This window comes from Rhineura floridana, chromosome 6, assembly GCF_030035675.1.
Source record: "Rhineura floridana isolate rRhiFlo1 chromosome 6, rRhiFlo1.hap2, whole genome shotgun sequence".
Lineage (NCBI taxonomy): Eukaryota > Metazoa > Chordata > Lepidosauria > Squamata > Rhineuridae > Rhineura > Rhineura floridana.
The window spans coordinates 11,723,541-11,738,525 of NC_084485.1; the positions used below are offsets into that span (position 1 = coordinate 11,723,541).

The 14,985-nt window shown below is 44.2% G+C and overlaps 1 protein-coding gene across 5 annotated transcripts in view; it reads left to right on the forward strand.

Moving 5' to 3' along the window:
* The window catches only part of KCNQ2 (potassium voltage-gated channel subfamily Q member 2), a 160,173-nt gene that overhangs the window by 76,557 nt on the left and 68,631 nt on the right, over positions 1 to 14,985 (forward strand). For all 5 annotated transcript variants that reach the window (XM_061630248.1, XM_061630247.1, XM_061630250.1 and 2 more), the window contains exon 8: positions 3,669 to 3,763. In XM_061630248.1, coding sequence (XP_061486232.1) covers positions 3,669 to 3,763 — 95 coding nt within the window. The remainder of the gene's footprint in view (positions 1 to 3,668; positions 3,764 to 14,985) is intronic.

The window sequence follows — 14,985 nt, forward strand, 5'->3', positions numbered from 1 at the left end:
GAGGAGCAGGCAAAAAGCAATTAAAAAAAAAACAGACGAAACCATCAATATTAATAACAAAGAAAATTACTTATGTCTCCGCTAGTCGTCCACAGTGTCAAGCAGACATAAAGCATCCATTCCCATAAAAAGAACTGAGAAGAAAGGGGGGACCAAGATTCAATGAAACATTTATTCATCATTCTAACATAAAACATTCCATAACCCTTTTTAATTTTTTTTCAATTTTTCCAATATTTGGGGAAAAAAACAAAAAAGGTTTCAGAAAAAAATGTAAAAAACCCAGTTTCCCCCCCTGAATTTTTCTATTTTTTTCTGGGCCTTCACGCCTCTACACTCACCCCTCCCAACTCCCCTCCCTTCCTCCGCCCTTGTGCCCCCCTTTTTTCAGTTGTTCAGTTTGGCGTGTTGTGGAGTGTTCAGGTTCATATGCTCAGGTAAGCGTTAAGGGAAATGAGTGTCAGTGTTCTGCGGGAGCCCCAGGTTAACAGCCGTTGGGTTAGAGAAGTATCCATCCTTGCACTGCATGTGCCTCCTACTTCTTCCGGTTATGGGTTTTACTCAGCAAAGAGGTCTAGAAATTAATTACAGAGGCAGGCTCATGTTGTTGGTGCCATGAATTTCTGCCTGCTATGGTGCTGAAAATGGAGATGCAGTTTTTTTGTTGTTGCAAGAATAGATTCTTGTGTGCATGGAGCCTGACTACATTTTCATCTGTTTTTTTTAAATTCAATTTAATATCACATCCCCACCCCTTCATGAGGAGTGCTAACTTCTTGGCAGGGAGGGAAAGACACTGGAAATTGCTGTATAAATCACCCAGCAGCACTGACCGAGGCGTGTCCCTCTTTTCCACAGCAGGGCTCTTCAGAGTGCAAGAGATGAAGAATATGGATCTGTGTGGGGCATATGAGACCAAACTAAATGAGGTGCAAACTGCACACATGAAACTGTGAGAGGCTTCACATTTGATTGAAGCGGTAGTGTGTGTGTGTGTGTATGTGTAGAGGGATTGCTTCACTAATTCACCAAAGGCTGTTTTAAAATCAAAATCCTTCCCCACCCCCAGGAGCCGAGGGGAAAAGATGCTAGGCTCATATTTCCACAGTGGGCAGAAAAACAGCTTGGTGGAGGGAGGCATTTTCTAGCAGATGAATGGGCCGAAGGGAAAGGATTAAGCATCCCCTCCACTCTGTGCTGTTGCTCATACATTCAGGTCCTCCACCTTTAATGGCTGCATTTGAGCAGAACAAAACAAAGCAAAGGATGAGTAAACTTACCTGGCTGCCCGGAAGCATCTGTGATTTTCCATAGGGACAGGGCCTGCCAAATACATTTTGCCACCTGAGGCAAAGGACAAGATGCCACCTCCTCTGTTCCACGTACAAAGGCTTACCAGACTCAAATCTTACTTCAACATTGGTGATGGGACAGCACCCGCTATGCACTTGTGGGCAGGAGGCTACTTTAGGTGGGCACCTGTGTGGCCTACATCTCTGTCCACTCTCTACCTGTCAGGGTTTGCTACCTGAGGTGGCCACCTCACTCTGCCTAATGATAGGGGCAGTCCTGAACAGAGATGGATGGGGGTAAAGTCTATTCACCCCCGAATCATACTAAAAAATGGCAAACTGGGTTTAAACTAGCTCACAGATAGGAAGCTTTGCCCACTCCCTCCTAGGTGTTATTTCAGATCAGAAGCAAGGCACGTGTTTCTGAACTCCAGCTACTTCTGCTGTTCTGCTGGCTTAAGAGGGCAGCTTTATCGTTATGAGGAAGTGGGGAGGGAGAGCAGGGGTGCAGGGGTCTGGCCTACCTACTTATTTTACTGCAGGGTTTGGGAATGTGTGGCCTTCCAGATGCTCTTGATCTGTAATTCCCACCACCCCTGTACTGTTGGCCATGCTGGCTGGGGCTGATGTGAGATGAAGTCCAACATCTGGAGAGCCAGAGGGGCATCTGGATTTTCAAGGGTGGTAATCTCTGCCTAGTTACTAGGCAGGTTACCCCTATCTAGTTATAATATATCTTGCACACATGCACACCTTGTTTATTAATATATAAATTAATAAATAATAATAGTTTTTAAAACTGTTTAACCCACCTTGGGAGCTTACAGTAAAGAGTGGGCAAGAAATCTGTTTAATTAAATAAATAAAACTGGCTTGTTTTATTGTGTATTTTAATTATGTATGGATTTTGTAGTTCATCTTATATTTGTAAACCACTGAGAAGCCCTTTGGGCATGTAAGCGGTTTATAAATTAAAAAATAATAGTATATTATTATTATTATTATTATTATTATAGTTATACCCCACCTTATGGCCAAAAGGCCCGCAAGGCGGCTTACAAGAAAAACACAAATATAGGAATACATCAATAAAACAATACAGTTTGCAAAATTAAATAACAAATAACATTATTAAAAAACAGCGATTACAACTTCCAATGAAAATACAGTGTGGTGCAGGTGCCTGGAGTGGCAGAAACATCTCAGGCTACCTTCAACAAAGCTGTGGGTTGGTTCTCTCTCTTTCCTTCTATACTTGCAAGTCTGACACCTTCAACTGAACTTCTAATCAGCTTCTCTGATGGCAAAATACGAGTAAGCTTTCCCCAGCACCAGCCGGTCCCACAGAAGCAGGGTGAGTCATGGCCTGGATGTCGTTCCCCATCCCGTCGCCGTAGTTGTAAATGGTGGCGGCGGCAGCCCCCTGCTTGGCGGCCGTGTTGATCTTCTTGGAGAAGGCAGCTGCCTCCCCACTGGGGGTCGTGCTGTGGAATTAACTTGCAAGTTAATAGTTTCCAGACCATGGTCAGCACATAAATTGGATCAGGAAGCACATATACGTACAACTGAGTGCTGTGTGCTTGTGCATGGCCAGCATAAATGGATTTGGTTGCTGTACGTGTGATGAGTGTGCATGTGTGGTGTTTGCGTGTGTGCTCTGTGGCTCTTGAAGGGGTGGCTAATCTTGAATGTGGCCCTCAGGCTAAAAAATGTTACCTATCCCTGACTATACACTGACTGGAAGTGGCTTTCCAGAGTTTGAGATCTTTTCTAGCCCTACTTGTATAAGGCCTGAACCTGTGACCTTTTGCATGCAAAACATGTGCTTTGTCACGGAGCTGCGTGGAAAGGAAGTGCATATTCCTTTTTCACATATGTCAGAAAATCAAAAATGTAATCTCTGTTTGCTTCCTTGTATGACTCAAAGCCATCCTCCTGAATATTAAGGGACTCCCCCCTCTGAAGGTAACTGATACTATGAAGAATCATGTCCTCTAACCTACATTGGTTTTTCTGTTCTGTTCAGCTTTGGTTGTGTAGGGCAGTGTTCTTCATGCTTGGGTCTCCAGATGTTGATGGACTACAACTCCCATCATTCCTGACCATTGACCATGCTGTATGGGGATGATGGGAGTTGTAGTCCAACAACATCTGGGGACCCAAGGTTGAAGAATGGTGCAGGAGAACATGTGCCCCTCCAGATGCTGCTCAGCCCGTGTTATCCCTGACCTTTGGCCGTGCTGGCTGGGGCTGACAGCAGCTGTAGTCCAAAAACATCTGGAGGGCCACAGATTTCAGTAATAAAATATCTCTTCCTGCTTTTTTCCCCTTTCAATAAATTTAAATTGTATCTACATCTCATTCTTCCCTTCACAGGCTGCTTGGAGGTTCTATGCCACAAACCTCACTCGAACAGATTTGCATTCCACTTGGGATTACTATGAACGGACAGTCACTGTCCCCATGTACAGGTTGGTAATCCCTTTATACCTTTGTTCCTTTTATGTGAATACATGGTTCTATGCAGCACAGTTGTTTTTGTTACATTAAAGCAAGTCATTCTGTTTTCACTATTTCTTTAAATGCTCTCCAAGAGCTTCTGTGTTGTTTCTGCCAGTTTAATTTTCCTTTCAGTTGTTGTAGATTTATTTTCCCATTGTTTTTATGTTCGTTATATTAATTTCTTTTCTTGTGTCTGTGTGTCTGTGTGTCACGTCTTATGTTACTTTTCATCTTTATTTTTCTGCACTCCTTGTCGGTGTTATTTTGTGACAGCTCCCATGACAATGCCTGAAGACCTCCTAAAGGACTCTCTCGAAAGGTAAACCCCCCCCCCAAAGAAACACCCTCTTCTCCGTAGACTCCTATAATATTTAGCATTTTTGCAGGGGATTTTGTGGTACATCTGCCTTTGTTAACAACCTGGAATTGCCTCTAGTGATTGTAGTTTCTTTGCCTTCCAACATGCAAGAGGTTAAGAGCAGAAAGCATGGGGGATCCCCAGACAGCTGAACTCAGATTCTGCTGTTAAGAGATTTCCATCTGGAAAGCTAAGTATAGGATAGGGGATGTGGCTTGGTATGTAGGGAGCTAGTTGGCTGCAGAAACATGTAGTTGAAGTGGCTGGTAGTGGGTGGTGGCTCAGGGTAGACATTTGAAACTCAGGAGATGTCTGTGTGGTTTGCCTGGCTGTAGGGCGAAAATTGCCCATGACTTAGATGCAGGCCATTTAGAGACTGTTGTGTGACAATACCACAGCACTTTTGGAGAGTGTTCACAGTGCTTCATTATCTGCAGTGTGGGAATCTGGTTTGAAGGCAAGCTATGGTTTGTGTAAACCATAGTTTGCTGCATTTGGACACACCGAAAAACTATGGTTTGTTGCAAACTTGAAATGGAGGCATTTAATCTCTTCCCCTCACATGGCTGCTGTTGGGATTGAGCCATCCTCATGTGTATAGCAGAGCCAGGAAGGCCATTGCTGCTCAGGAGGGCTCAGAGAACAGCTGTTTTGGGAAGGGCCAGTTCAGAGCCTTTTTTTACCACCAGGAACATGCACCGTGCTGCAATTCCAATAGCTCCTGCATGGGGAAGTGGCACAGAGCGAAAGATTCTAGCCCTGCAGCTCCAGATGCATGCAAAGGAAGGGAAGAAGGAAATATGGAAATCCAAGACTCACTGCTGTTTGTTTTTGTATCGACCTACCATGGTGCTACATCAAAATTCAACCTCTATCTTAGCGTGGAAGGCTCTTGTAAGAATTACTATCTGCAATCCTGTTTACCGTACTCTGAACCATGCTCAGAATTTCTTGGTGCTACTTTATCCCAAATACAATTGTATTTCAGAAAAGATAAGCTACCTGCTGTCTGATATAGATGCTGTTGTGACCCATAGATCTTCCTTTTACGCCTTGGCAGTGTTGAGAATCTGAGCAAAAATGATTTTAGGCTTGGTAGTTAGCAGCTGTGGTGATGCTTTAATCTGACGAACCCAGTGACCTATTTTGCTATTGCATTGTTCATTGTGTTTTGAAGTTTTAATTTTCAGTTTTGTTTGTTTATTAATACTGGTTATTGAATTTTGGTGAGTTTGCATTTCTGAAATTTATTCTTTGGAAAGTTGCAATGGCCACTGGCTGAAAGCAGTGAAGTTCATTACTTCCATATGACTTCCATATTGCAGATTGGGGGGGGGGCACTTAGGCCACGAAAGAATGGATTTCTAAGACTACCTAGTGAGTTTATGGTCTGGATGAGTGACCAGCAATGGCTGCAGGAGAGATTTATTATTTATTTATTTAATAATAATAAATAATAATAAATATTATTTTTCAGCCGCCTATCTGTCCGGGTTAGGGACACTCTAGGTGACGAACAACAAGAATAAAAACAATACGTATAAATCAACATAATCAAATTTTAAGCTAAAAAACCATTCATTAATTCAATTGTAACATAAGTTAATCTGTCCCAATCTTGTAGGCCTCCCTGAACAGCCAGGTCTTCAAGGCTCGGCGATAGCTGGACAGGGAGGGAGCATGTCTGAGATCGAAAGGGAGAGAGTTCCAGAGGGTGGGGGCCACAACAGAGAATGCCCTCTCTCTGGTCCGTACCAGCCTAGCTGTTCTCACCGGTGGGACCGAGAGAAGGTCTTGCGAGGCTGATCTTGTCAGGCGGCACAATCGGTGATTCTGGAGGCGTTCCTTCAGATATACTGGGCCAAAACCGTATAGGGTTTTAAAGGTCAACACCAACACCTTGAATTGGGCCCGGTAGACAACTGGTAGCCAGTGAAGATCTAATAACACTGGGGTGGTATGATCCCAGCGACGGCTATGCGTAATCAAGCGTGCTGCCGCGTTCTGTACCAGCTGTAATTTCCGGACCGTTTTCAAGGGTAACCCCACGTAGAGCGCATTGCAGTAGTCTAATCGAGAGGAGACCAGGGCATGTATCACCTGAGGGAGCAGGTGAACAGGAAGATAGGGATGCTTTCTCCGTATCAGATGTAATTGATACCAAGCTGCCCGGCTCAATGCTGTAATCTGAGCCTCCATGGACAGCTGGGAGTCAAGTATGACCCCAAGACTGCAGACCTGGTCCTTCAGGGGTAAACTTACCCCATCAAGCATCAGGTCAGTAATACCTAACTTCCTTTTATCTCCCACAAGTAATACCTCAGTCTTGTCGGGGTTCAGCTTCAGCCTATTCTCTCCCATCCATCCACTTACGGATTCTAGGCACTTGGACATGGTATTCACAGCCAACTCCGGTGAGGACTTAAAGGAGAGATAGAGCTGAGTGTCATCTGCGTACTGATGGCACTGCAACCCAAAACTCCTGATGATTGCTCCCAGCGGTTTCACATAGATGTTGAATAGCATGGGAGAGAGGATAGAACCCTGTGGCACTCCACAATGAAGAGGCCAAGGGTCTGAAACCTCATCTCCCAATGCCACCCGTTGCTGCCTATCTGAGAGATAGGAACGGAACCACTGCAAGACAGTGCCTCCTATTCCTAATCCCTCTAGGCGGTTTAAAAGGATACCGTGGTCAACGGTATCGAAAGCCGCTGAGTGGTCCAGGAGGACAAGGAAGGTGTATTCACCCCTATCCAATGCCCTCCGCATATCATCTACCAGAGCGACCAAGGCTGTTTCCGCACCATGACCAGTCCTAAAACCCGATTGGTATGGATCTAAATAATCCGTTTCCTCCAAGTGTGTCTGTAATTGCGCAGCCACCACCCTCTCAATCACCTTGCCCAAGAATGGTAAATTAGAGACTGGGCGAAAGTTGTTTAACTCTTGGGGATCCAAGGACGGTTTTTTTAAGATGGGCTTTATTACCGCTTCCTTGAGGGCTGATTGCATTGCACCCTCTTGCAAGGATGCATTCACCACCGCCTTGATCCCTTCGCCCAGTCTCTCTTTACAGCTCATGATGAGCAAGGATGGGCAAGGATCAACCAGACAGGTGGTCGGCTTCACAGTACAGAGCACCTTGTCCACTTCCTCAGAGAGAAGAGGCTGAAACCGATCCCAACAGACCGGAATGCAACTGGCCGACTCTGGCCCACTTCCTGTCTCCACAGCGAGCGGAAGCGTGCTCTTCAGACGTTCGATTTTATTGGCAAAGTGTTTAGCAAAAGTATCACAGGAGATTTTAGAATGTTCCATGGGTTCCTGAGCAACTGGACCGACCAGGCTTTATTTTATTATACGTATACCGCCCCATAGCCGAAGCTCTCTGGGTGGTTTACAGTAACTAAAAACATTAAAACAAATACAATTTAAAACAGATCTTATAAAAACAATTTTAGGGTCAGACCTAGGATAATCAGCATTAGGAGGGGCGTCTTCCTGTAATTTATTTATTATTAAGTTTATATCCCACCCTTCCTCCTAGTAGGAGCCCAGGACGGTAAACACTAAAAGCACTTTAAAACATCTTAAAAACAAAAGACTTAAAAAATTATTAAAACAAAATATCTTAATTTTTTTTGTAAAACAAACAATTTAAAAAACATCTTAAAAAGCAATTCCAACACAGATGCAGACTGGGATAAGGTCTCAACTTAAAAGGCTTGTTAATTAATTGATTGATTGATTGATTTATATCCCGCCCTTCCTCCCAGCAGGAGTCCAGGGTGGCAAAAAAAAAGCGCTAAAAACACTTTAAAACATCATAAAAACAGACCTTAAAATACATTAAAACAAAACAACTTTAAAAACATTTTTAAAAAACTTTAAAAACATCTTTAAAATGTTTTTTAAAAAAACATATTAAAAACAATTCCAACACAGATGCAGACTGGGATAGGTCTCAACTTAAAAGGCTTGTTGAAAGAGGAAAGTCTTCAAAAGGTGTCGAAAAGATAAGAGATGGCGCCTGCCTAATATTTAAGGGGAAGGAATTCCACAGGGTAGGTGCCGCCACACTAAATGTCTGTTTCCTAGAGCCAGTGTGGTGTAGTGGTTAAGGTATTGGACTACGACCTGGGAGACCAGGGTTCAAATCCCCACACAGCCATAAAGCTCACTGGGTGACCTTGGGCCAATCACTGCCTCTCAGCCTCAGAGGAAGGCAATGGTAAACCACCTCTGAATACCGCTTACCATGAAAACTCTATCCATAGGGTCGCCATAAGTCAGAATTGACTTGAAGGCAGTACATTATTATATATATATATGTTGTGCAGAATGGACCTCCTGATAAGATGGTATCTGCAGGAGGCCCTCACCTGCAGAGCGCAGTGATCGACTGGGTATATAAGGGGTAAGACTATCTTTCAGGTATCCTGGTCCCGAGCTGTATAGGGCTTTGTAAATCAAAACCAGAACCTTGAACTTGGCCCAGTAGCAAATAGGCAGCCTGTGCAATTCTTTCAGCAGCGAGGTGACATGTTGGCAATACCCTGCCCCAGTGAGCAGTCTCTCTGCCGCATTTTGCACCAGCTGCAGCTTCCGGACCAACCTCAAGGGCAGAGCACATTACAGTAATCCAGCCTGGAGGTTACCAGTGCATGGACAACAGTGGTCAGGCTATCCCTGTCCAGAAACAGCCGCAGCTGTCTTACCTGCCAAAGCTGGTAAAAGGCACTCATAGCCACTGAGGTCACTTGGGCTTCTAGTGACAGAGATGGATCCAGGAGCACCCCGAGACTACAGAACTGCTCTTTCAGAGGGAGTACGACCCCATCTAAAGCAGGCAACTGACCAATTATCTGAACTCGGGAACCACCAACCCACAGTGCCTCTGTCTTGCTAGGATTCAGACTCAGTTTATTGGCCCTCATCCAGCTCACCACCGAGTCCAGGCAGCAGTCAAGGGCTTGCACGGCCTCTCCCGATACAGATGTTATGGAGAAATAGAGCTGGGTATCATCAGCATATTGCTGACACCTCACCCCAAAGCTACTGATGACTGCTTCAGGGGCTTCATATAGATGTTAAATTGCATGGGGGACAAGATATTACCCTGCGGCACCCCATAGCACAACTGCCAGGGGGCTGAAAGACAGTCACCCAAAGCTATTCTCTGAGAGCAACCCTGGAGATAAGATTGGAACCACTGTAAAACAGTGCCTCCAGTACCCATCTCACCAAGTCGGCCCAGAAGGATACCATCGTCAATGGTATCAAAAGCCTCTGAGAGATCAAATAAGAATCTTCTCTGGATAAAGGTCATCCATCAGGGTGACCAAGGCTGATTCAGTCCCATAACCAGGCCTGAACCCAGACTGGGATGGGTCAAGATAATCGGTTTCATCCAAGAGTACTTGCAACTGCTGCACCACAACCCTCTCAATCACCTTCCCTAAAAAGGGGGTATTTGCAACCGGTCGGTAGTTGTCACAAACCAATGGGTCCAGGGTGGGCTTTTTCAGGAGTGGTCGGATCACCGCCTCTTTCAAGGCGGCTGGAACCACTCCCTCCCGCAATGATGCGTTGACCACATCCTGGATGCACTCGGTCAAACCCCCTCGGCAAGCTTTAATAAGCCAAGAAGGGCAAGGGTTGAGAGGACACATTGCTGGTCGCATCATCGCAAGCACCTTGTCTACGTCATCAGGCCGCATCAACTGAAACTGTTCCCAAGACGTTGTGGTAGATGTTGCACTGGACACCTCATTGGGGACTACAGTAGATGTGGATGGGGCATCACAACTGTTACGGAGGCGAACAACTTTACCCTCAAAGTGCCTTGCAAACAATTCACAGTGGGCCTCCGAAGGGTCTAAAACTGCATTTCCTGGAGTTGATGTCAACAGACCCCTGACAATATGGAAAAGCTCCACTGGACGGCTACTTGAGGATGCGATGGAGGCAGAGAAGTGGGCCTTCTTCGCCGCCCTCGCTGCCACACAGTAGGCACGGTTATGATGTTTTACTCCTGCCCGATCAGCCTCACAGCACATCTTTTGCCACTTGCGCTCTAGCCTTTGTTCAGCCTGTTTCATTGCCCTTAGCTCACTGGTGTACCAAGGTGCAAGCCGGGCTCCACAATGCCGGAGAGGGCGCTCGGGGGCAACCGTGTGGAGAAGGAAGAAGAAAGAAGGTCTTCAGTAGGTGCCGAAAAGATAACAGAGATGGCATCTGCTAATATTTAAGGGGAGGGAATTCCAAAGCAATAGGTGCACCACACTAAAGGTCCGTTTCCTATGTTGTGCGGAACGGACCTCCTGATAAGATGGTCTCTGCAGGAGGCCCTCACCTGCAGAGCGCAGTGATCAACTGGGTATATAAAGGGTAAGACTATCTTTCAGGTATCCTGGTCCCAAGCTGCATAGGGCTTTGTACATGAGAACCAGAACCTTATACTTGGCCTGGTAGGTAAGGGGCAGCCAGTAATGTGGAAGATTGTGTTAGGTTTTTTTTTAAAAAAAACTTTTTCTGGATAACAGAGTAGCCTCATTGAAATTAATGGAACTAAATCACATCCATTAATTTCAATAGCTCTACTATAAGTAGGATTAGCACTGGATGCAACTCGCTGTTGCAGAAATGACAGGTTATATTTTACCTTTAGAACTGAAAAAATTACTTCTGTGCGGTCTCAAACAGATAGTACTTGATGTAGATCTAAGAATAACAGCAAATTTATTGACAGCTGCAAGAATTTGGATTGTCAGGGGCTGGTAAAAAAGAACGCTCCAGGTTTGGCAGAAAGTATGGACTACAGAAATAATGATTAATATATTTGTAAAAGAGGCAGTGCCAAATACCTGGATAAGTTTATGGACAGATGGTCATTTTTGTTACAGTGTTCCGGAATGACAAATACCACAATATCATTCAAGCGTATAGAACATTTGCCGGGTTTATTTTATTTATTTTATTTAATTAAGCTTATATACCGCCCGACTAGCAACAGCTCTCTGGGCGGTGAACATTAAAAATACAATAAAAATAACACAAAACTGTACACAAAACTGTACAGTCTAAAATCAAAATATAATAATTTACAATTAACAGGAATTAAAATGCCTCAGAGAAGAGAAAGGTTTTAACCTGGCGCCGAAAAGATGATAGTGTCGGCGCCAGGCGCACCTCCTCGGGGAGACCATTCCATAGTTCGGGGGCCACTTACTGTAATAAGCTGAATATTAATTATTTCCCATTTTTCAAATGAAGAAATGTTTCATAGGAGTTTTTTCTCCCTCAAAAATTTCAGTTTTATCTTTTAGAAAAACTGGGGGGAAAAGTCCTGGGTGGTGGTGGAGGAGAATGGCTTCTCCTCACATTCCCCTCCCCCAATTTTTGCCATTTTTCTGTGGATCTTTATGTTTTTATTCAGACAATTGTTTAGTAATTCAGAGGAATGACTGAAACAACAACAAAAACCACCAGTAAATTTATTTATTATTAACAGTATTTCTAAGCTGCCCTATAACAACCTTATCAGGTAGCTCTGAGCAAGAAATAAATTAAAATTCAATTACACTAGAAACATCAGTAAAAGTATAATACAGTGTAGATACACAAGTCACAAAGAGTGAAGACAGCTTAAAGCTAAAACAGATTAACAAAGCAATCGTAACTGAGGGAGTAAAGTGGCGGAGGATTCGCCACTTCCAAAGCCCTGCTGGGTCCCTCCGGCCAAGTCAGGAGGTGTGTGGAGTGTGTGTGTATGCATGTGTTTTTCTTTTTTATCCTGGCAGTGCTTTAATTTTTGTTTTTAGGAAAAGTTCACTCCATTGTTTTCCCTGAAGGGGAAATTAACTATGCTGGTGAAGTTGAAGGGTTTGATCCTAGGGCTTCTCAGAAAAACGAAGGGCCTTTGGATCCAGCGAATTTGGACCTGCTTCTGATGTACCCTGGAAACCCCCCACAGAACTTTCTGTGGGTGTATCTGTGACATCTGGGTCAGACATATCCCCCCTGCTGCAGGAGCTCCTCTCTGATACCAGGAAGACACTTCCATCCCATCTTAGCCCCTTCCTGCTGGCTGATCTAGGGGTTAGGATTAGTTTCTAAAACTGCAATCCTATACTCCAGGGTTGGAGATCCTGTGGTCCTCTAGATGTTGTTGGACTGCGGCTCCCATCAATCCCAGCCAGCATGGCCAATGGACAGGGATGATGGGAGCTGTACCCCAGCACCATCTTGAGGACCACAGGTTCCCCATCCTTGATTTACTTACTAGAGAGAGGGCATTCTCAGTGGCGGCCCCCACTCTCTGGAACTCCCTCCCGTATGATCTCCGGCATGCCCCTTCCCTGAATGTATTCCGCCAGGCCTTGAAGACCTGGCTTTTCAGACAGGCCTTCGGGACTTCCGGGGAGGGTTAATCTCTATGACTAATTGCCTATTACTCTGAACTGTCATTGTTTTATAATTTTTATCGTTTGTATTGTATTATTATGATGTATTTTATTGTAACTGAGTTGTACGTCGCCTAGAGTGGCCACTGGCCAGATAGGCGACACATAAATTAAATTATTATTTATTATTATTATTATTATTATTATTATTATTATTACTGACTTGAGAGTAAATGTCATTAAACTCAGTGGGACTTACTTCTGAGTAGACTTACAGTATATAAGACTGTGCATCTTAAACACCTGAGAAAAAAGATGTCTTCACCTGACACTGAAAAGATATCAAAGTAGTTGCCAGGTGAGCCTTTCTGTAGAGGGCATTCCATAGTTTGCGTGCCACCACTGAGAAGCAGTCTTGTAGGCAGTCGCCCATTGGACCTCACTCAGGGGCGGGGCTCTTGCACAAGGGCTTCTGAAGATTTCAAAATCTGAGTAGGTACATAAGCATAAACAACCCATTTCAGTCTTGATCGTGTTCACAATCTGTCATATTAACATCGAAAAATTTCTGATGCAATTTAGTTGCTGCAGCAGTATAAAAAATAGACTCTTTGAACATTACACCTCTATTAACACCAGTATGTAAATATACCTATTTTCAGCGGCAGAGGTGTGGATTCAAAATCTGGGTTGAGTACTTTGTTCTAACAGATTAGCACGTAGGACAGCAGAGCAAAAAGTGTGGAGATCCTCAGCAACTTCATCTCCAGATACACAAAATCTCTATGGGTAGTCATGCTTCATATATTTGTACATCTCAAGAGTGTTTGCAGTGAATGCCATACTGAAAAGCCATCAGAAATAGATTGGATTTTGTGTGCTTGAATGACAGCTGGGATGCTATTGGCCAGAGTGAGAGATGTCTGCTAGAAATCAAAACTGAGCTGCATTCAGTCTAATTCCTGATGTGTGACATATCCAAGCAGACAATCTGAATGTATTTTTGACCATAGATATTGGCCAGCAGCAGGGGCCTGGTGAAATGCATATTGCAGCAGAATGGGGCTGTTTATATGACTGATAATCCTGAGATAACACTGTTTTCTGACTTGGTTCAGTTGTTTTGTGCCATGAGCTCTGTAGGATCCAGCAAGGGAGATCTGGTTAGGGCAATGGAGAATCATCCTGGGGGCAGAAGGAGCTGGCTGGCAGGGTAAGGAGGGTAGACAGGCTTAAAAGAAAGGCTAATTCTCTTTCATTGTAGGGCATGGGGTGGGCACTTGTGGGTGGAAAGGGGAGAAAAATGGGGCTAAAGGAGATAGAAAGAGAGAGCGAAAAGGGGGTGCCTCATTTATCTGTGGTCGGTAAAATGAGTACCCAGCATATGGTGGGGGGTAAAGAAAGGCCAGGGAAGGAACTGGCAATCCCACCCCATATATACGGTCTGCCTAGTAAACGTCGCAAGACGTCACCCCAAGAGTCGGAAACGACTCGCACTACAAGTGCGGGGACACCTTTACCTTTACATTCATCATTGCCTCTAGCCCTGTTCACTGCCAGCATGTGACCCCTAACAGATTAGTCTTGAGGGAATATTGCCCCCGACTGAACAGAAAGGTTCCCCACTTTTTATTATTTGGGTCTGTCCAGTACAGCACCAAATTCTTTTCTTAAAGAAGAACAAACATTCAGACTGACATACATTTAGATTTTATAAATAAACTGGTTTAGTTGCGAGCTCTGGATTGCCAGTGTCAGTATCCTGGTTCAGCTCTCCATAGCTGTTGGAGTCTTGGTTGGGCTCCTTCACCTCCGATGCTGACCTAGAGGCCATGGCCATGGCAGTGTTAAGCTGTAAACTGCCATCTATGCTCAACCTGTTTGTTGTTGTTATGTGCCTTCAGGTTGATTACGACTTACGGCGACAGTATGAATCAGTGACCTCCAATAGCATCTGTTATAAAACACCCTGTTCAGATCTTGTAAATTCAGGTCTGTGGCTTCCTTTATGGAATCAATCCATCTCTTGTTTGGCCTTCCTCTTTTTCTACTCCCTTCTGTTTTTCCCAGCATTATTGTCTTTTCTAGTGAATCATGTCTTCTCTGATGAGTCCAAAGCATGATAACCTCAATTTCATCATTTTAGCTTCTACTGATAGTTGTGGTTTAATTTGTTCTAACACTCAATTATTTGTCTTTTTTGCAGTCCATGGTATCTCCAAAGCTCTCCTCCAACACTACATTTCAAATGAGTTGATTTTTCTCTTATCCAATTTTTCACTGTCAGATTTTCACATTCATACATAGGGATTAGGAATACCATGGTCTGAATGATTCTGACTTTATTGTTCAGTGATACATCTTTGCATCACTTTCATCTTAGTCCAATCCCGTTTTCTGTGTGATACATTCTGCATATAGATTA